At 35.2% G+C, this 22,841-nt stretch overlaps 2 protein-coding genes across 2 annotated transcripts; both read left to right on the top strand.

The window, feature by feature from the left end:
* The first annotated feature begins 1,703 nt into the window (after nucleotides 1-1,703).
* Nucleotides 1,704-6,770, top strand: LOC139893902 (uncharacterized). The gene is made up of 15 exons (XM_071877103.1): nucleotides 1,704-2,020; nucleotides 2,117-2,178; nucleotides 2,750-2,817; nucleotides 3,069-3,190; nucleotides 3,296-3,401; nucleotides 3,715-3,766; nucleotides 3,952-4,069; nucleotides 4,175-4,205; nucleotides 4,312-4,335; nucleotides 4,685-4,809; nucleotides 4,949-5,030; nucleotides 5,131-5,253; nucleotides 5,344-5,397; nucleotides 5,881-5,950; nucleotides 6,123-6,770. Exons 1-15 carry the CDS (start codon nucleotides 1,837-1,839, stop codon nucleotides 6,465-6,467), a joined length of 1,566 nt encoding a protein of 521 aa, XP_071733204.1. The 5' UTR covers nucleotides 1,704-1,836; the 3' UTR covers nucleotides 6,468-6,770.
* Nucleotides 6,771-8,318: 1,548 nt separating this feature from the next.
* Nucleotides 8,319-10,063, top strand: LOC139893901 (large ribosomal subunit protein eL8y-like). Its single transcript, XM_071877102.1, has 5 exons — nucleotides 8,319-8,451; nucleotides 8,846-9,015; nucleotides 9,117-9,245; nucleotides 9,603-9,695; nucleotides 9,790-10,063. The coding sequence occupies exons 2-5, from the start codon at nucleotides 8,863-8,865 to the stop codon at nucleotides 9,919-9,921; spliced, it is 507 nt and encodes a 168-aa protein (XP_071733203.1). The 5' UTR covers nucleotides 8,319-8,451; nucleotides 8,846-8,862; the 3' UTR covers nucleotides 9,922-10,063.
* The last annotated feature ends 12,778 nt before the right edge of the window (nucleotides 10,064-22,841 follow it).

The raw sequence follows: 22,841 nt of genomic DNA, 5'->3' as shown, positions 1-22,841 counted from the left end.
ATGCAGATATAATCGAAGATTTAAGAATCAGTGGAACTATGAAAACACAACTGAAGCAGTGAATGCAAAGTACAATATACCCAAACACAACAATCAAACACCCCGAAAAAATAGAACTCAAAGTCCACTAGCATTCTAGCAAGGCCGAAAAAGTTTTTTTTTAAATAGTTTATATTATTCGTTAGGGTCTAAAGGCCTTTTTTTTTTTCATCTCGTTCGAGGCCCTTAAATTTTAGGGACCGGCCCTGATCCACTATATCGTTACCATTGCTTTCTAGTGACTTTGGAGATATCATAATGATTTATTTATGCTTCTTGTAACTTTTATAAAATCTGATATGGTGAATAATATTAAGAATTATTATAGTTTTCTTAGTTACATAGTAGTTGAGGTAGTAAAGTTTCAAAATGAAACTTATGGGTCAGCCATTGTTTGTAGAAAAGTTTTGGTCTAGTTTCTTGCTAATAAAATTTTAATTTATTTGTCGTTTAGTTTTTGACATGCTATTGTTAAATACTCACCAAACTGATTTGCATAATTGAAAATTTTATCCAACTTTGCAAAGAATTGTGATTTTTCATTTAAGCCCTCATTTTTTAATAACTGCTATTTTAACTGCCCACATATAAAGTTAATTTAATAAATTTATTTATTTAGACAATTATTCAGCTCAATAAATAAACAATAATTATTTATTCGCCGCTTAATTTATAAGTTTATAAAGTTGAATTTCCAACAATTCATTTGATTATGAATACATACTTCCGTTTCACTCTCAAATCTAGCCATTGATTACGATTAACATTTTACTATTAAATTTGAATTTGAGCCATTAGTTTGGTAATTGGTACGTAATTTGATCATACACGTAGTTACATATATGAATTAACTTTTATTCGTTGCGCAAATGTAAGCTACATAATTGATATGTTTCTACGCGTTAGTTAGCGGATGATACGCGAGACTCGCTCATAATTATGCGTAGTCCGCATAGATGGGAAAACTGCAAATAAAGGTCTTCGACTTTCATTTGAAAGTTGTTGAACCTTGATCTCTTGAGAGTATATTGTCATCTTCAAGTCATTCTAACATTGGAAGGAAATTTGAAGGATCAAGATCGGGACGTGGTGATTCACCATTCGAAATGATATTTTCGAATGAAATACGATCATAAAGTTTCCAAAACATATCAACAAACCCAAACTCATTGCATTCGATCCTAACTTGACTTTTTATAATTGAATTTAGGCTCGATCATAATTGATAACGTAAATGTAAATATTTTTGTATGGTTAAAAAAATTAAAATTGAAAAAGGAAAACGGGCAATATGGGACCAAGTGCATAGCTACAATACAAGGAAAAAAGAACCTGCAGAATTTGAACCCTTAAATAAACTTCTAATAAAAATAAATAATCTACTACCAAAAATAAAAGAGAAAACAAAATCTTGCTGACAATGACTTCAAAAGTAGAGAAAAAAAAATACTCCTTAAAAAAAAGAAATTTAATAAAATAGGAAAAAGTAAACACAAACAAAATCTTTTGATTTAAGATTTAAACCTAAAAAAAATAATCCCAATTTTGCCCAATGCACAGTACTTCACTTGTTCACTTTATCTCTCTCTTTTTTCGTAATTATTTTTTCAAATTTTAAACTTTAAATTAATTAAATTTACCCATTATATATTAATTAAAATCACACACAACCCATTTCGGGTCTGCCTCTTCCAATACACATAGAAAAAGAAATTTCAACTTTTAGGGTTTCAAGAAACACAATCTTGTTTTTTCATTTTCCGCCGAAAAAAGATCCAGTTTTTTTTATCACCGAAGATGTCAACGGCGGAAACAGAGAAGAAAGAAGAGGAAATGAAGAAAGGTGGTGAGTTGTTGTTCTGTGGTACGACGGCGTGGGACCTCATTGGTAAGAAAGGCTCATCGGAAGGTAACTTAGTTTCTCCGACCAGACTCCGGCCACTCATCGGCGTTGACATTCGTTTTGTTGCCTCCGGTTGTGGTAGGTCTTCCACTCTTTTATTGCAGTACAGTAAGTAGTAATACGACGTCGTTTTGTTACATGATTTTTTGTTTTTGTTTTTTTGTTTTTTTGTAGCATCTTGTCATTGTGTAGCTCTGGATGTGGATGGACGTTGTTATACCTGGGGAAAAAATGATGTAAGTTTATGTTTTGATATTTTGTACAGTATTTGTTATTGTTATTCTTGTTGTTGTGAGTTTGATATAAAGGTGCAATTTTTATTATCAAGATGGAATTAGAACTACTAAAGTGTGTTATCTGGGCTTGTAAACTGTAAAGTTTGTGTTTTTAAGGATGGTTAATGGTGTTAATTTATAAATTTATATATATCTTTGTATATATGTAGTTTTGTTGAGCCTATGGAATTGTTGTTGAGAGTATGGTGGTGCAATCTTTATTATTAAGATGGAATTTGAAGTACTAAAGTCTTTTATCAGGGCTTGCAAACTATAAAGTTTGTGTTTTTATAGGATGGTTAATGGTTAAATGTTAATAGTGTGAATTTATAATGTTTATATATCTATGTATGTATGTATGTAGTCTTTGTTGAGGCTATGGAATCAAAGATGCAGTATTTATTTTTAAAGTTGAAAATTTGAAGTACTAAAGTGTGATGGTGTTTGCAAACTAGTATTACGTTCGTGTTATGTTAAATGGGTATGCGTTATTTTTGTTATTTAATTGTTGACAATGGTTGTGGTTTTGTAGAAGGGGCAGCTTGGACACGGGGATCGAGTTCAAAGAGATAGGCCAACAGTTGTTTCGGCACTTGCTTCGTGAGTTTATATTTCGTTTTAGAGAAATTTATGTAATATGTTTTAATTATGAATGAATGAACTTCAATTTAGTGTTTAAAAATTCCGTATCCACAATGTATTCTTCTGCTCTGTTCATGTAATTAAAGATGCAGAATCGGTTTACAAATTTTCATTGTGTGTGCTTAATTTACATTCATCTAGCTTTAGATATTGAAGTTGTATGATCTTATTCGAATTTTGTTGTGGCAATATGTTTTATTTGATTTCAGATACAAAATTGTTAAGGCTGGGAGTGGAAAAGGTCATACGGTTGTAGTGACTGAAGATGGCCTATCTTTGGCATTCGGTTGGAATAAACACGGACAGCTCGGTTCCGGTTCCGTAAAAAACGGTGAGTTCAAAAAACACAATGATTCATGTGATGAACCTAACTTTTTGTATAAAAAAATCGATTTAAATAGTATGCTATTGATTTATTTGTTTTTATTATGTGTAGAATTTGAGCTATATCCAGTGCGCTGTCAAGTAACTGAAGTAACAAGTGTTGCTTGTGGAGCTGATTTTACGGTTTGGTTGACTTCAGTTGAAGGCGCTTCTATACTGTACGGTCAATTTATTTACTTTAATACTTGATTTCTTTGAATAAATATGTCAATTTCAACCTGTCTGCTCAAAATGGGTTGAATAGGGCTCAGTTTCATCTCTAATGGTTCAAATGAGGGGGTCAAATTGGCTTCAAGTTGTCAATAGTTAATGTCAGTTCATAAATCCCTCAAAGTCGTTTATGTTTAAAAGTCGGATCGTCACCGAAAATAGTAAAGTTTTTTAAATTATATTCGAGACAAAATATATCTATAAAAGGTCAAAATATTTGACTCAACGTGTTTTTTTTTTATATATTTTTTATTTTTCTAGAACTGCTGGTCTTCCACAGTATGGTCAACTTGGACATGGAACCGATCATGAGGTATACTAAGCAACTATATTTATCATCTTTCTATTTTTTTTTGTTTTTTAGAATTTTTAATTTTATTTTCTAATACCTGCGTGAAACAATCAATACAAACTTAATTTCAGAATTCATTTATTGTTCTAACTACTATGAACTGTATATGTTTTGTTTAATTAGTTAAAGTTATTTGATAATTTCAGCACAATACTAAAGATAGCTCTGTGAAGCTTGCTTACGAGGCTCAGCCTCGTCCGAAGGCAATATCTGCTTTTGCCAATGAAACCATTGTAAAAGTTGCTTGCGGATCAAACCATACAGGTTATTACTATTATTCATTAGTTCACGTGTTCTGGTGTTTTTCTTATAGGTTATTTTCATTTTCATTTATGTTTATTTGATGCTTATAATTGGTTATGTGTTCAGTTGCTGTGGACTCCAAGGGCTTTGTTTACACGTAAGTTTTCACGTACTTTTGGAGTTAACATTTTATTATATAATTTCATTAGTAACTAATTAACGGGTGTTTCTTTACTAATTACTTGAATCATAATACATTGTAGGTGGGGCTATGGAGGATATGGAAGGTTGGTTGTTCTAAATCCTCTTTCAAAATTGTTAGCAAAACGGGCGGGTCAGGTGGGTTGGGAAATTACTCAAATCAGGTTCATGTCAAAACATGTACTGCAATTATTATGTGGGTTGAAATGTGTCCTGTCAGGTTAGGGTGGTAAATCAAGATTGTTTTTGCCCATTCTTGTAAACATATTTGTTTATTCTCTATATGATCAGAAATAGATATAATGATAAAAAAAAAAATTGGTTCAAGAAGTGTCAAGAATTTAAATACATTGCAGCCTACTTTTAAACAGTTACTCCTTGTGATACAAGTTTTTATATTCATAAACCTAAGTTGACTTTTTTCGACTAATATAGGCTTGGACATAGAGAGCAAAAGGACGAGTTTAGCCCTCGCCGTCTTGATGTTTTCACAAAGCATAATACTGTACCTCCTACCGCTGTCGTTTCTGCCGGTTCTGTCAACTCCTCTGTAACAGCTGGTATTTAATCCGTAATTTTATTTTATTTTATTTTAAAAAAGAAAAGAAAAACATGTTTTTTTTTTATGTAATTATATTCTTAGAAGGAATTTACATCGTTTTGGTATTGTGAATGAAAAAAAATCGCTTGTTTGTTTAGGCGCAGGGCAGATGTACATGTGGGGAAAGATAAAGAACACCGGTAATGATTCGATGTACCCCAAGCCTCTCATGGATCTCAGGTTTCTTCTATCTTCTTAATTTGATTCCAGGTGTCAAAATGGATGGGTTGGGTAGAAAATCAAAACAGGTAAACTAATCACGTTTTTTTTGTGTGTGCAGTGGTTGGAACATACGTTGCATGGATTCAGGGAGCATGCACCATTTTGTTGGTGCGGATAGCTCATGCATTAGTTGGGGGCATGCTCAATCTGGTGAACTCGGTTATGGTCCTCATCAGCAGAAGTATGTTAAGTTTTGCTTATAGTTTCACCACAAAGTTTTCTATTCGCATCTTTTAATAGCTTCAAAATTATATATGTTTGCGTGTTGCAGGTCTTCTGCAATTCCCAAAAAGGTCGATGCTCTTGAAGGCATGCATGTTATAAGGTTAGTAATCAAAATTATATTGGGATATTTTCATCACAAGAAAATTATATTTGAATATTTTCATTTTTTAATTGTTAAAGTATAAGTAACTACATTTTGGCAAACAGGCAAACACTAAAATATGTCTTTTTCCGAGTGTGTTACAAATGTTCAACTATCTTATTTTAATTGTCAAAGTATAAGAGTATATATAAATCATTATGTTATTTTTTGTAACCTAATTTTATGGATGGACTGTCCTATTTCACAGAAATGGTCGTTTCCCATCATTTTTGGCAATTTTTCAAATAATCAAAATTTTGCTAAGCATTTGATTATTTAATTATTACAGCCTTAAACAATTTCGACTCATTTAAACACTAGCTTGTTATATTACATCTCATTGTTTGATTCAGTATATAATATAATGTCACATGATAGTATTTTAAAACATCCAAAAATCCCCAGTTTTCTTTTTACCGTAATAATTTTGTGATTCTGCAGTGTTGCATGTGGTTATTCGCATTCGTTGGTGGTGGTTGATCGAACAAATGTCGGTGATCAACTTGAGCAGGTAACCAATATTCAGTTTAGAATTAATTTCAATGAATTTAATTGTTTAGTATTTTTCTAAAACCAGCCCTAAGGGCAGGGCTGTCATTAAGATGCATAAAAACTCTTGTACAGTTTCATAACCGCAACTTTAATGAATTAAAAATATATAACAATTGGGTGTTTGTTTACAGCTCGAAATATATGATGGGAAACCTGCCGGAGAAGGTGTTGAAGAACCTAACAGTGAACCGCAACCCGTCAAACAAACTAACCGAAAGGCCGCCGCCGCCACAAATTCGGCCAACAAGAGAAAGAAATCGAAAGACTCTTCGGACACTGAAGATGATGAAAGTGCTCATGAAGAAGATGATGATAATAGTAGTGACTCGGAAGCAAACGGTTATGCGGATAAAAAGAGTAAAAGGGGTGGGAAGTCGTCCGGCAGAGGTCGTGGTAGGGGTCGTACTACTTCCGCTACAAAGGAAAGTGGGCCCGCACCAGCTAAAAGAGGAAGAGGAAGACCAAAGAAGGCATGAGTTTGACTTTGGTTTGTGTAACGTGACTGGTTTTTCACTGATTTTGTGTTATGATTCGTTGAGCATTTCAAACTGAGAGCTAACGGGTAGAGGATGATCACTCTTTTGTATCGTTTGGTTTATGTATTTTCTGTTTGGATGGTGTTTTTTTTCTTTTCTTAAGATTGATTAATGTATTAATGGATTGTGAAGCTCGAAAGGTCTGAGACGAACATGTTTCAGGACCAGAGTGTTGTAGCCACGGACTATTGCTAGCTTGTAATGCTCAGTTTTCTGACAATTTTCATGGTTTCTTTGGTGGTTTATGGGTCCGATGTGTCTGATTTGATTCTGGCTTGAGTTTTGTTTGAAATGTTTTGCGGTTGCTGTCATCATACATGTTCTTATAAAGTACCTAATTTCATATAATTAGATTGCTTCATTCGTATTCACTGTTTAAATCAGCAACTCGAATACTTTCATATTCATTGTTTAAATCGGTAACTGGGTGTAGTAACTAATAGTTATCCGTACACCATTATTTCTAACTTTACACCAAATTGTACAATACAATGCTAATGTTTATTTGGTGATGCACGACTAAATAATGGTGATATATGGATTATTACCCTATTGTTTTTTTTGAATAGCAGTCGCCCAGGGTGACTAAACCACATGCATGTTAATCTCCCTCCTAACTATTGCCCAAGAGAAAACTCGTCCAAATCTGAGGGCACGAGCGGTAAAACCCCTATCCCCAACTGCCACCGCAACACGATTGCGGAAGGCACCTTTGGAGTGGAATTCAAGGGTTAACGAGCAATCTTGTGTGCAAAGTTACACCCCACGGGAGTCGAACTCTTGACCTCTCGATAAGAGAGGCAGACCACTAACACGTGAGTTACAAAACAAGGTTGATTATTATTCTTATTGTATAGAGTTTCTTCTTTTGATCTTATCTCTATATCTCTATATATATTTACATCTCTCATTCGTAGATTATACCCTTAAAGTTATATATATCTCTATGCTTATTTTACACGAATATGGCTTTCAAAATTAGTGAATTTTCAAAAAAGAAATACGGAGTACTAATTATAATGTCTGTATAGTAAAAAGCTGATTAAAACAAGAAATTTATAACAACAAACCTTAAAGCCCAAAAATGTCAAACTACAAGTTTCATATCTTTACCGGCCCAAATTTGTTGGCCCATTAAAATTGACAACCCTAAAATCTGAAACCCTTTTATTCTGTTATAACCACCATTTCATCTCTTGCCGTTTTCCAGACCTTGATTTTCTTCCTCTCAGACGATAACATGGTGAGTCTATCTATATACTTCGATTTTAATTCAATTTTATTTTTATACCCCGTCAATTGTTATTTTTTCCTGATATTATCATAAATTTCTTTCAATTACAGGCCCCAAAGAAAGGTGGAAAACCAGTAGTAACAAAGAAGAAAACCGTACGATTTCTCAGTTACTTTTATTGCATTTTATTTTTGTTTTTATTCTGTATCTATATATGTACGATCCATCTTCCATATTATCTTAGAAAATGCTATGCGTTTTAATTAAGAAACACGCTATTATCATTATTAATTTTATATTAGTAAGAATCTGTATGTATACACAGAAAAAGTAATTTGTATCCCTATTTTGAGTGTTTGATAACATTTTGAAGCTTCACTAGTTGATAACATTTTGAAGCTTCACTAGTTGATTAATAAACATAAAGCTAGGATGAACAAAGTGTTACTGTGATAGGAGTGTTATATTTAAGAATATTGTTTATGCAGGATAAGGTTGTGAATCCATTATTTGAGAAAAGGCCGAAGCAATTTGGGATCGGTGGAGCATTGCCACCTAAGAAGGATTTGCATAGGTTTGTGAAATGGCCACAAGTTGTTCGTATTCAGAGGAAGAGAAGGATCCTTAAGCAGCGTTTGAAGGTCCCACCTGCTTTGAACCAGTTCACCAAAACTCTTGACAAAAATCTTGGTTAGAACATATATAATTATTTTTATGTTTCATCTATGCTTGTTTATAAATATTTATCATCATATTCCAGTATTATTTATCTTATATTAAGACTGTTAACCTAGTTGCATATATGAAGAAGAAAATTATATATATTGGAATTTGGAAATGTATCAGTGTTGTGTGATATATCTATCTAATTATTATTGCGGTGCATGTAGCTTTACTATTTTAGGTTAGTTTCTGAAAGATTGTTTCTTTAAGTACTCAGTATATGCACTTGAGTATACTTTAAGAATGTCGAACTAGTTTTTGACCCACTTGATTACTTGATGATTATGTTCGATTAAGTCATATAAGTGGTTTGTATTTGAATTTTGGGCTGCTTTATCTAATTTGTCTCTGTTTTTTGCAGCTACTAATTTGTTCAAGATGCTGCTTAAGTACAGACCCGAAGACAAGGCTGCTAAAAAGGATCGTCTTACAAAAAAAGCCGAGGCTGAGATTGAAGGCAAAACCGTTGAAGCCAAGAAGCCTATTGTTGTGAAGTATGGTCTGAACCATATCACTTATCTGATTGAGCAGGTTGGGTCTTGGATTATTTATTAAACCCCCTTTATTATGTACTGTATATGTTTTTAGCGCATTCTTTTTAAACTTGAGACGTTTTTTGTATTCCGTTGCAGAACAAGGCTCAATTGGTCATTATTGCTCATGATGTGGACCCCATTGAGTTGGTTGTATGGCTCCCTGCCTTGTGCAGGAAAATGGAAATTCCCTACTGCATTGTTAAGGGAAAATCTCGACTTGGAACTGTAAGCGTTTTCGACTTTTTTTTCCTTCATTTTTTTGTTAGTGGTGGCAACATTGTTACATTTGTTAAAATATGATTAGCTCATTACAAAAACATAATGCCTATAAATAATCCTTTGAATTTAATAGTTAATATTACATCTGTGTAAACACAGATGATAGTTGCTTATTACTCGTTCAATCATATTTAACTTTATGATTTAACTTATTCATCCTTTAAAATCAGATTGAGTTTTTTTATAAGTAAAACTTCCAAAATTGATATCTATATGTTTTTTTTTTTTTTTTTTTTTTTTTTTTTCCAACTTTTCCCAGTCATATTTGTAATTCAGAATTAAGATTTTGAACGGCTTGTGTAGATTGTCCATCAAAAAACTGCAGCTGCTTTGTGCTTGACCACGGTCAAGAATGAAGATAAAATGGAGTTCAGCCGAATTCTGGAAGCCATTAAGGTATGCTGCTTGTTTTTTTAATAGAAAAGGCGAATGCTAATGATTACTTTGTATAATATTAATGGCGTGTACTATTATTTCTGTGGTGTTTAAGGCCAACTTCAACGACAAATATGAAGAATATAGGAAGAAATGGGGCGGTGGAATTATGGGTTCAAAATCTCAGGCAAAAACAAAGGCAAAGGAGAGGGTTTTGGCCAAGGAGGCTGCTCAGAGGATGAATTAAGATGTTTTTGATTATGTGTTGTCTGAATTTTATGTCTTGGAGAGCATTGCATTTAGATACTTATCTTTTGTTACAACTATATATCCAGTTGCTTGAACTTAAAATACTCGTTGAACCCTTGAACTTATTATTTTTATCATCATCATCTCATCCAATTTTAGTGCTTCTTTTGTCATTTTTCTCAACCGAATATATTAATTTTGCTATCGTAATATCCTCATCTTTTTTCAACCAAGAATAGTAACATTGGTTGGTGGTCTAGTAGTAGTCTTGAAGTGTGCTAATGCATACTCTCAAGCAAGGTTGAAGAATTCGGATCTCGGGAGATCTCGTTTGAACTTTTTTAGGGAGATCTCGGCATCTCGGAATAATCTCGGGGAGGTCTAGGACGTTGACTTACGTTGAATTTATAGTTTTTTAACAAAAATATACATAAAACATAAATATGTCTATTTATATACGTTTTACGAGATTTTGAAAAAATATCTGAGAAATGAGCGAGAAAATTTTAGAAATTACGAATTTTACAAGAAAATTTTACAAATTAGCAAGAAAATCAGAGAAATCACGGCTTTGACTAAGTTTGACCCCGTTGACCCAGAAATCTCGGGAGATGAACATCTCGTCTCGGTTGCCTTTTAAAAACGAGATTTCGGGGAGATCTTGGGAGATTTACAACACTGCTCTCAAGTTTGAATCATTGCAACAAAAAAATTACACTTTTGTGGTAACGGAAGTTCATTTGTGACGACTTCAAGATCAAAGTGAATGGTCGCAGCTTTTAAATCAGCTTGCAAGGTGGACGGATACAAATGATGAAATTACAATACTAATTGGTTCGTATGGTATATAAAAAATCTTTAAGATGATTTTGGAGCGTTGTCATATTTTTTGTTCATAGAAGCACACAATTATACTTGAACTACCAATGATAACTATTACCTTAGAAACTGGGTCCTTCATGTGAAAGTCTTTGCCAAAAGGCGCACCTTCAATTTTCATTTTGACAAGGATTTACAACCCTTTACAAAGTGAGATGATAATTGTTCTTGTGACATGGGGGCTTATACTTGAACTGGATTATTGAGTATGTTGTGCATGTTATAATTCAGTAGGCTTATAACTACCTTTAGTGGTTTGATTCTTGATGTTATAATTCAGTAGGCTTATAACTACCTTTAGTGGTTTGATTCTTGATGTTATAATTTAGTAGGCTTATAACTACCTTTAGTGATTTGATTCTTGATTTAGAATACTAATAATGAAGTGTAAGAACAAAGATGATAATGGAGAGAAAGAAAGAAACACTTTGTAAGTGTGAGAAATGGTGCAAGTTTAATGCTTGCATTCATGAGTATTTATAGCCTAAAATCTCAATATAAAAATACATACTTTGTGTACCAAAATTGACTATATGTATACACCAAAATTGACTATCCATATCTATATTATTATTATTATTATAACACTCCCCCTTGGATAGCAATTTTATTTTGTTGAAGATCAACTATAAATTACTGCCTCGTTAAAAACCTTGCTAAAGAAAACCCAGTGGGAAAAAACTTTAGCTAAGGGAAAAAGAGTGCAGCATGGAGTTGACTCCCCCTCAAGTAGACATCGCTTCAGCTGTTACATCTTTTGAACATGTCTCATGCCAATGTTATGAACGTGTGTTCTGAAAATAGCAGTTGGAAGTGCTTTCGTGAAAAGATCAGCAGAGTTTTTGCTAGATTGCACATATCTCATTTCAATCTGGTTGTCCTTAATGAGATTTTGAGTGTATGAGAAGAATCTAGGTGGTATGTGTTTTGTTCGGTCACTTTTGATATACCCTTCTTTCATCTGTGCTATGCAAGCTGCATTATCTTCATAGATAGTTGTTGGACTTTTATCGCGTTCTAGTCCACAAGAATCAGTAATGAGTTGTGTCATTGATCTCAACCAAAAACATTCTCGAGTAGCTTCATGTAATGCAATCACTTCGGCATGATTTGACGATGTAGCAACAAGTGTTTGTTTTTGAGAACGCCATGATATTGCAGTACCTCCATTTAGGAATACATATCCAGTTTGAGATTTAGCTTTATGTGGATCAGATAAATAACCTGCATCTGCATAACCAACCAAATCTTGTTTTGATTCGTTAGAATAAAATAATCCTAAATCAGTAGTTCCTCGAAGGTATCGAAATATGTGTTTGATCCCATTCCAGTGTCTTTTGGTAGGAGCAGAGCTGAACCTTGCCAACAAATTAACTGCAAAAGAAATGTCAGGTCTTGTATAATTTGTAAGATACATAAGAGCTCCAATTGCACTAAGATATGGTTCTTCTGGTCCAAGAATGTCTTCTTGATCTTCACATGGACGAAATGGATCAGCTTCAACATTGAGTGATCTAACAACCATAGGAGTACTTAATGGTTTTGCCTTGTCCATATTGAAACGTTTCAAAATCTTTTCAGTATATGTTGTTTGATGTACAAGTAAACCATTAGGCATATGCTCAATTTGTAAACCAAGGCAATACTTGGTTTTTCCGAGATCTTTCATTTCAAATTCTTTCTTTAGAAGTTGAATGGCTTCATGGATCTCTTTATTTGTACCTATGATGTTAAGATCATCAACATAAACAGCTATGATCACATATCCGGATGTTGTTTTCTTAATGAAAACACAAGGGCAAGTAAGATTATTTGTATACCCTTTGCTTATCAAGTAATCACTCAATCGGTTATACCACATACGTCCCGATTGTTTTAACCCATATAAAGATCTTTGTAATTTAATCGAATACATTTCTTTGGGTTTTGCATTTGATGCTTCTGGTACCTTAAATCCTTCAGGTATCTTCATATATATATCACTATCAAGTGATCCATATAGATAAGCAGTCACAACATCCATGAGATGCATTTCTAAATTTTTAGAAACTGCCAGACTGATTAAGTACCTAAAAGTAATTGCATCCATAACAGGAGAATAAGTTTCTTCATAATCAATTCCCGGTCTTTGAGAAAAACCTTGAGCTACAAGTCTAGCTTTATACCTTGTAACTTCATTTTTCTCATTTCTTTTTCGGACAAAAATCCATCTGTATCCTACAGGTTTCACATCTTTAGGAGTGAGAATGATGGATCCGAAAACTTTTCTTTTATTGAGTGATTCTAATTCAGCTCGTATTGCTTCTTTCCATTGAGCCCAATCATGTCTATTTTGACATTCAACCATAGATGTTGGTTCTGGATCATCATCATTATTCATGATGTCATATGCAACATTAAATGAAAATTTCTCATCAAGATTTTTCATTTCATTTCGGTTCCATAATATTTTTGAATATGCATAATTGATTGCAATTTCTGTATTGACATCATCAATCTCCTCTGCAGTAGGAGTACTGATTTGTGGTTCTTCTTGAACACTTTCTTTTACTTCATTATCAGCTGATTTTCTTTTTCGAGGATTTTTATCCTTTGAACCGATTGGTCTTCCACGTTTCTGACGTGGCAAAGATTCATGAGTGACGTTATTGCCAGCTTTTGGAATTTCAATTCGAGCTGGAGTATTTACTGCTGGTATATATGATTTTGTCACCGTTTTTGTATCTGTAAATGCATCAGGCAATTGATTTGCAAGTTCTTGTATATGCATTATCTTTTGAACTTCTGTCTCGCATTCTTTTGTGCGAGGATCAAGATACTTTAATTGAGGTTCACACCATGAAACATCATTTTCTTTATTTTTCATTTCTCCCCCTAATCTAGGGAACAATGTTTCATTAAAATGACAATCAGCAAAACGTGCTGTAAAAACGTCACCTGTCATAGGTTCAATATACCTTAATATTGAAGATGTTTCATATCCAACATATATTCCCAACCTCCTTTGAGGACCCATTTTTGTACGTTGTGGTGTCGCAATTGGAACATACACTGCACAACCAAATGTTCTAAGATGGGAAATATTTGGCTCTTGACCAAAAGCAAGTTGTAGGGGGGAATATTTATGACTTGCACTTGGTCTGATGCGAATCAATGCAGCAGCATGTAAAATTGCATGACCCCATATAGATACAGGGAGTTTTGTTCTCATTATCAATGGTCTAGCGATTAACTGTAAACGTTTAATCAATGACTCGGCTAAACCATTTTGTGTATGCACATGAGCAACAGAATGTTCAACAACAATTCCTATAGACATGCAATAGTCATTAAATGCTTGAGATGTAAATTCACCAGCATTATCAAGTCTCACCCTTTTAATGGTGTAATCAGGAAAATGAGCTCTCAATTTAATAATTTGGGCAAGAAATTTTGCAAATGCCACATTACGGCTTGATAACAGACAAACATGAGACCATCTGCTAGATGCGTCTATTAGAACCATGAAATATCTAAATGGTCCACATGGTGGATGAATTGGTCCACATATATCACCTTGAATTCTTTCAAGAAACATTGGTGATTCTTTCTCAACCTTAAGTGGTGAGGGTCTAGTTATCAATTTTCCAAGAGAGCAAGATGTACATGGAACCATTGTATCATGATGGATTTTTCTATCCTTTAGTGGATGTCCATGAGTACATTCAATAATCCTTTTCATCATTGTTGATCCTGGATGGCCTAATCTGTTATGCCATAAACTGAATACACCAGGATCAATATATTTTTCGTTAACTACCATATGTATTTCTGGTACATTTATATGTGTATAATGTAATCCAGAACTAAGTCTTGGCAGTTTTTCAACCACATGACTCTTGTCAGTGATACTTAAATATTTCTCATTTTCTGTTGTCACTGACTGATAATCATACCCGTTAAGGTATATGTCGGAGAAACTCAATAAATTTCTGCTTGACTTGGGAGAAAATAAGGCATCATTTATTAAAAATTTTGTACCATTTGGTAGTATGAAATTTGCCTTTCCTATCCCTTTTATCAAGTTAGCAGGTCCTGATATTGTATGTATATTTCCTTCCGTTGGTTTTAGATCAATAAAATATTTCTCGGATTTAAGTATAGTGTGTGTAGTTCCACTGTCTGCTATACAGAGATCTCCACCACTTGATTGATGTTGTATTCCAGCAAAATTCATATTGAACTTCATATATAAGAAATAAATAGTGAGTACATTAATATTACACAATAATTTAAACGCAAATAGATAGTACTGAAACATTTAGCAAACATAATGACAAAGACAGACGATATTAAATCGTTTATTTTTCAAAAGACACACAACTTAAACATTCAAGAAATCTTCATATAAATCAGATGGTTTCTCAGTGACTGTTGGATCAATATTATCCACAAAATTTACTTCCTTTTCTTTACCTTTCAGCGAATCCTGATACATCTTAACAAGATGTTTAGATGTTCGGCAAGTATTAGCCCAGTGGCCCATTCTACCACATCTGTAGCAAGATTCTTCAGAATTTTTAGAAGAATTTTCTTCAACATCTTGTTTAATGGGCTTGTTTTGTGGTTGATATTTATATTTTCGTGGATTACTATTTCTTTGACCACCACGGCCACGACCACGACTACGTCCACGCCCATTACCATTACCATAAGGATGGTTTCTACCATAGTTATGGCTTTTGGCATGATGATGGTGATGGTTATTATAACCACGACCTTGCCCGCGTCCTTGTCCCTGTTTATAATTATTTGCAGTATTTGCTTCAGGGATTGCAAGTGTACCAGTAGGACGGGATTGCTGATTTTTCATTAATAGCTCATCATTTTGCTCTGCAACTAAGAGATATGAATTAAGTTCAGGATATGTTTTGAACTTTAGCATTCTCAAATTTCTTTGCACTGTGATGTTTGCAGCATTCATTGTGGAGAAAGTTTTCTCCATCATGTCTGCATCACTAATTTCATGTCCACAGAATTTAAGTTGTGAACATGTATTATACAGAGCTGAGCTGTATTCATTTACTTTCTTAAAGTCTTGGAACCTTAATGTTCTCCATTGTTCCATTGCAGCTGGAAGTAAAATTTCTCTTTGATTATTGAATCTGCTTTTGAGACCTTCCCATAAAACATGGGGATCTTCTACAGTCACATAATTATTTTGTAAGCATTCATCAATATGTTGATGAATAAAGCAACATGCCGTAGCTTGTTCTTTTTCAGAACAAGTGTTGTTTTCATTTATGGTTTCAAGAATGCCCATTGATTTAAGATGCATTTTTACTTTTATAACCCATGGCATGTAGTTGTTTCCAGTTGATTCTAAAGGAGTAAATTTAAGCTTTTCCAGATTCGACATTTTCTATTATCAAAAATTAAAACAAACATCATGATAAATTAGAGTCAATTTATATTCATAAGTATATAAACATTAAACATAAATTTAATATAACATAAATGATAAGTAGGTGACAGTGTCGACCATGTGTAAGTAATCATAAATAAATGTTATATAACAAAAATATAAATATTAGTAAACATAAATGAAAATTTGGCGACAGTGTCGACCATATATTTTTTTAGGTGGTATAACCGACCTATATCATTCTGGTGGTATAACCGACCATATATCATTTTGGTGGTATAACCGACCATATATCATTTTGGTGGTATAACCGACCATATATCATTTTGGTGGCAGAGCCAACCATATTTAGTATTAAGATTATCGTGCTGATAACGTGTTATAATTCAGTAGGCTTATAACTACCTTTAGTGGTTTGATTCTTGATGTTATAATTCAGTAGGCTTATAACTACCTTTAGTGGTTTGATTCTTGATGTTATAATTTAGTAGGCTTATAACTACCTTTAGTGATTTGATTCTTGATTTAGAATACTAATAATGAAGTGTAAGAACAAAGATGATAATGGAGAGAAAGAAAGAAACACTTTGTAAGTGTGAGAAATGGTGCAAGTTTAATGCTTGCATTCATGAGTATTTATAGCCTAAAATCTCAATATAAAAATACATACTTTGTGTACCAAAATTGACTATATGTATACACCAAAATTGACTATCCATATCTATATTATTATTATTATTATAACAGTGCAAAGGTTTTTTTTCTTTTTTTTCTTTTTTTTCTTTTAAGGCAACAGTCGACATAGAATACTCTCATTTGCTACGCATGCATTTTCGAGAGGAAAACCGAATCGCATTGCAGGAACCCGATCCTTAAACCATCTCGAGGGGCAGGCGAACTGAGTTTGAATCCTGAATGAATCCGGGAGAAAACCCCGAAGGTCAATCTGGAGCTCCATATTTCAAGCAGATTGATTAATAGGATAGGCCGAGCGAGGCTCGAACCAATGACCTAACCCCCGCTCCAAGTCCAACACAAGGTGTTGGGATACCGTTGAAGCGAAGCTTCGTTGATATTTAGGACTCCAAACAACACAAATAACCGATTACAATTACACCCGCAAATCATAAACGAAAAAAACAATAGTTGTCAACCGGACGGTTGGTTCTATTTTCCATACGGGTAAACAATGTTCCCGCGGAGTAGCTTAAACATGCCAATTTTTATTACATTGTTCGCCATGCGTAGGCCCTGGTCTAGCTGGGATCTTCACATGAATTCGGATTTCATATTTCTAATTTCTTGTTCATTGTTCACACTCTTAACAAAATGACATAAACGTAACATGATTATTTGTGAGTTCAAAGTTGAAATATAAGATAATGCAATTACATTACATTACTACCAACAAATTAAAAGAAACCAACACGATTCAGTACCCTCTCCTTATTTTATCATCATTCTACGTTATCATTTGAAAAAGCTTATACGACAATATTGACTAGTCTAAATTGATAACACTTTAAAGTATAAATATTATATTATGTCATATACTTGCTTGTTTGTGACAGTATAATATTTCTCATCATAAAATTATATTGTTTGGTTTGACCGGGCTAGCGAGTAATCAAACCTCATACTCTAATGTATGCAACCCATCAGGATTACTTCCTGACTGTATAGGACCTTTCCCTGACTATGTATGTATATGTATATGACTAACATATACATACTATGTATATGTATATGACTAAAGTTTCTATTGTTGTGAAGATAACAATAACATTATAAAGGATTTGAAAATCAACAAGTACAATTGAGATAAAGAAAAATCAAACCTAGTTAACAAACAGTAAAATTACAAAGCTAAACAGAAGGTCCTACCAATTGAGCAGACACAAAAATGATGAGTAAAAGTACCTAACAACGCTAACATAGAATCCTAACACAATCCTAACACAACGATTGCACTAAAATAAAAGCAAAACAGACAAGCAACAAATGGTAGGTTAACACCGACCGTTACCGCAACAAACGAACCACCAACAACCACCGGAGGGCCGCCTGTAAAATAGCAGACAAAATCAGCTAAAAACAAACTCAATCCACGGCCAAATCTCAACGCAAGAGAACGTCACCAAGATAAGCCAACCAGCAATCAAGTGCTAAAAAACTTAGCATCCCATAAACTATTAAACATATAGTACAATCTCAATAATGGGCGAGTCACATCCTTAGATTTTAATAGTTTATATCACAATTACCATTAAATGAAGAGTGCGAAGATTTGGTAGTGGACACTTGAATAATTTTTGGAATGATCAGTGGATAGGTGTTGGGTACCTGTGATCAAGATATCGAAGGTTTTCAGCCTACAATCTAGAAGCCCACCTTCTAGATGTTCAAAGTAGCCTTCTTTGAACACCATGTGGAAGTAGCAAAGTTGAAAACGGTGACGGCAGCCAACCTTTCACGTTCACACGTCACCTTCCTCGTTCACACCTATCTACCGCTATAAGATCTTAGCTATAAATAGAGGTGCAAACCTCAGTTGTAAATCATCCCAAAATCACTCAGAGAAGTGTAATTACAACCTAGATAGTGTGTGTGAGTTTGAGAGTTTTTAGAGTTTTGTAATACTCGTGTAATCTATTCTTGTGAGTAATAGAGTTATTTTCTCTCAAATTTGTATCTCCCAACGTCCAGGCGATCCTCTCTTCCTAACAAGTGGTATCAAGAGCTTGGTTAGAGACGTTGGTTGAGTTTTTGGGTCTTCTGAAGTTTCCTCAAAATCCAATTTTGAGTGTACCATTGGATTCGTCTCGTCGAACCGAGTCCAACGCAAAAAACGGTGACTTAAACGGAGTTATAACGAGCCCAGAAAACGCGGTCAAAGTTTGGTTAACTCGCCGGAATCTCGCCGGAGAAGACGACCGGTGCCGGAATTTTCGCCGGAGAAAAAATCCTGTCGCAATTCACTGTAGCAGTCATGTAGCAATTCACCGTAGCAGCTGGCGGCACTGTAGCAAGTTCCTGTAGCAGTACTGTAGCAATTCTGAAATTTTACAATTTGGTCCCTGAAATTTTCAGAATTTCATTTTTAGTCCCTAAGTTTATTACAAATTATAATTTTGCCCCGTAAGTGAAATTTGAGCCGCGAAGTGTCTATTCCACCATTTTCAACCGTTCCGGACGTGACGGTGATATCTGTTTTCTAAAATTCAACCCCGTTAGTGTTGAAAAATCATTTGTAAGGTGATAATGTCTATAGAAGAGTCAACATCATCTTCGGGAGCTATGATTATGCTCACAGCCACAAACTACACGCTTTGGAAACCTCGGATGGAAGATCTCCTCAGCTGTAAGGATTTGTTCGATCCTATTGAATTGAAGGGTATAAACACTGATTCTGCCAAAGAGAAAGAGTGGAAGAAATCAAACCGAAAAACTATTGGTCAGATCCTTCAATGGATTGATCATAGTGTCTTCCACCATGTTGCACAAGATACAGACGCATATGTCCTCTGGAAAAAGTTGGAGGACATGTACCAGGCCAAGACTGCTCGGAATAAAGCCTTGTTGATGAGGCGTTTAGTCAACATGAATATCAAAAGTGGAACTTTAGTTGCCGAGCTTACCAGTGAGTTCTAGAGCTTGGTCAACCAGTTATCGTCTGTAGAGATGCCTCTTGACGATGAAGTTCAGGCGCTATTGCTACTTAGTTCTCTTCCCGATAGCTGGGAAACGATGGTCGTAACACTCAGCAACTCAGCTCCGAATGGCAAACTTACCATGTCAATGGTCAAGGATGCCCTATTCAGTGAAGAGGCAAGGAGAAAGGACATGGGCACAGATCAGACCCATGCCTTTGTCACAGAGAATCGGGGGAGACAACGTATGAGTAGCAAAAACAAATAGAGAGGCAGAAGCAAGAGCAGGGGCAGGTCAGCTGATGGCAGAAAACCAACATATAAATGCCATCATTGTGGATTAGAGGGACATATGAAAATGAACTGCTATAGATTGAAAGAGGAACAAAGTCAAAGCAGTTCACAGCCGAAGAATAAGGGTGGAGAAACATTAGTGACTATCTCTGGTGATGTAGCATATTGTTCAACCCATGATGAGACATGCCTTCACGTCTCACGAGAAGAAACAGAATGGGTGGTAGATACTGCAGCTTCCTACCACGTGACTCCATACAAGGAATACTTCACAACATACAAAGCTGGAGACTTTGGAGCTGTGAAGATGGGAAATTCCAGTTTCGCTGAGATTGTAGGAATTGGTGATGTCAAGATAAAGACATGTTCTGGGAGCACAATCACTCTGAAGGATGTCCGCCATGTGCCAGATCTTCGGCTAAATCTACTTTCTGGAGTAGCTTTAGGCAAACAGGGCTATGATAGTCTTTTCAGTAGAGGCACATGGAAATTGTCAAGAGGCGCTATGATAGTCGCTCGTGGACACATTTATGGCACACTGTACAAGACTCATGTGAAGATCTGCACAGACAGCATTAATGTTGCAGAAAAGGAGGCTTCACAAAATTTATGGCACCAGAGACTCGGTCACATGAGTGAGAAAGGGTTGTCTACCCTAATAAAGAAGGAGCTTATCAATGTAGACAAGGACGCTGCACTAGATCCTTGCAATCATTGTCTGTTTGGTAAGCAGCATAGAGTCTCGTTTAATTCCTCTTCAACGAGAAAATCAGAGTTACTCAGTCTGGTACACTCTGATGTTTGCGGTCCCTTAGAGGTTGAATCAATTGGCGACAATCGATACTTTCTGACGTTTATCGATGATACTTCTCGAAAGGTGTGGGTATATTTCTTGCGGACGAAGGACCAGGTGTTCGATTACTTCAAACAGTTCCATGTCATGGTAGAACGTGAGACGGGAAAGAAGTTAAAGTGTCTTCGATCCGACAACGGCGGTGAATACTCTTCCAGGCAGTTCGATGGCTATTGCAGATCATATGGCATCCGACATGAGAAGACAGTTTCACGTACCCCTCAACACAATGGTATAGCATAAAGAATGAACCGATAAATCATGGAACGTGTTCGGAGCATGCTCAGTATGGCTAAACTGCCAAAGCCATTCTGGGAAGAAGCAGTCAGAGCCGCATGTTACTTGATCAACCGATCTCCATCAGTACCACTGAATTTTAAAGTTCCGGAGAAACTTTGGTCTGGAAAGGATCCATCATACTCTCACTTAAGAGTATTTAGATGTTTGGAGTACGCACATGTATCCAAAGAGCTCAGACATAAGCTGGATGCAAGGACCACTCCATGCATATTCATAGGCTATGGAGATGAAGAATTTGGATACAGATTATGGGATCCAAAGGAGAAAAAGGTGATCAGAAGTAGGGACGTGGTGTTCCATGAAATCCAGACAATAGAAGATATTGAAAAGCCCACAATATCTCAGAAGACAAATGTTGCTGCTTAAGTGCCAGAGGCAACAACGGAATCATTCATGAGAAATGAATTTTTAGTGCAAGAAGAAATGCCAGAAGTAGAAGATAATAAGGAAAATGATGGTGCTGAGCAGGGGGAGCCACAACCCCATCTGCCAGACGTTCCAGCACCATCACAAGGTCAAGATGATGGTGGATCTCCTCACAATGTTCCAGAAATTTGTAGATCTGAACGAGGTCAGATTCCATCGAGTAGATATCCAGAATCCGAGTACCTTCTACTTACTAAAGATGGAGAACCAGAGAGTTTTCATGAAGCAGTAACTCATAAGGATAAAGAAAAATGGTTGCTCGCAATGCAGGATGAGATGGATTCTTTGCAGAAAAATCAAACTTATGAGATTGTAGAACTTCCACGCAGGAAGAAGGCACTGAAAAATAAATGGGTGTTCAAGCTGAAAAAGGATGGTAGTGGAAAAGTGGTGAAATACAAAGCACGACTTGTAGTCAAAGGATTCCAATAGAAGAAAGGGATTGATTTTGACGAGATATTTTCACCAGTAGTCAAGATGACTTCAATTAGAGTCATACTTGGATTGGTCGCTAGTATGAACTTGGAGCTTGAACAGATGGATGTAAAGACAGCTTTTCTTCATGGAGATTTACATGAAGAAATTTACATGGAGCAGCCAGAAGGTTTTGAGGTTTCAGGAGATAACCTCGTATGCAATCTGAAGAAAAGTTTATATGGTTTGAAGCAGGCACCTAAGCAGTGGTACAAGAAGTTTGACTCGTGCATGGTGAGTCAAGAGTACAAGAAAACTGCAGCAGATGAGTGTGTCTACATTCAGAAGTTTTCTAAAGGAAATTTCGTTGCTCTTCTACTATATGTAGACTATATTTTGATCGTAGGGAAAGACACAACGAAGATCAACCAGCTGAAGAAGGAACTCTCGAAGTCTTTTGACATAAAAGACTTAGGACAGGATCAACAGATTTTGGGAATGCATATAACTCGGGACAGGAAGAATAATGTAGTTACCCGTCCAAATCCATCTGGACGAAGTCATCAACATTTGGTTCTAGAGCGATGATCGACTCCAAGTAATGTCCTTAAAATGAGCAAATGCACAACGGAAGATTTCTTTAATACCTGAGAATAAACATGCTTTAAAGTGTCAACCAAAAGGTTGGTGAGTTCATT

This window comes from Rutidosis leptorrhynchoides, chromosome 2, assembly GCF_046630445.1.
Source record: "Rutidosis leptorrhynchoides isolate AG116_Rl617_1_P2 chromosome 2, CSIRO_AGI_Rlap_v1, whole genome shotgun sequence".
Classification (NCBI taxonomy): Eukaryota; Viridiplantae; Streptophyta; class Magnoliopsida; order Asterales; family Asteraceae; genus Rutidosis; species Rutidosis leptorrhynchoides.
This window is presented reverse-complemented; position numbering and strand designations above follow the sequence as displayed.

Coding starts and splice junctions, on each gene's coding strand:
- LOC139893902 (XM_071877103.1), top strand. CDS start 1,837: ATGTCAACGGCGGAAACAGAGAAGAAAGAAGAGGAAATGAAGAAAGGT. Junction 4,336..4,684: donor GGCTATGGAGGATATGGAAG/GTTGGTTGTTCT, acceptor CGACTAATATAG/GCTTGGACATAGAGAGCAAA. Junction 5,031..5,130: donor AAGCCTCTCATGGATCTCAG/GTTTCTTCTATC, acceptor TTGTGTGTGCAG/TGGTTGGAACATACGTTGCA.
- LOC139893901 (XM_071877102.1), top strand. CDS start 8,863: ATGCTGCTTAAGTACAGACCCGAAGACAAGGCTGCTAAAAAGGATCGT. Junction 9,246..9,602: donor GAAAATCTCGACTTGGAACT/GTAAGCGTTTTC, acceptor CGGCTTGTGTAG/ATTGTCCATCAAAAAACTGC. Junction 9,696..9,789: donor GAATTCTGGAAGCCATTAAG/GTATGCTGCTTG, acceptor GTGGTGTTTAAG/GCCAACTTCAACGACAAATA.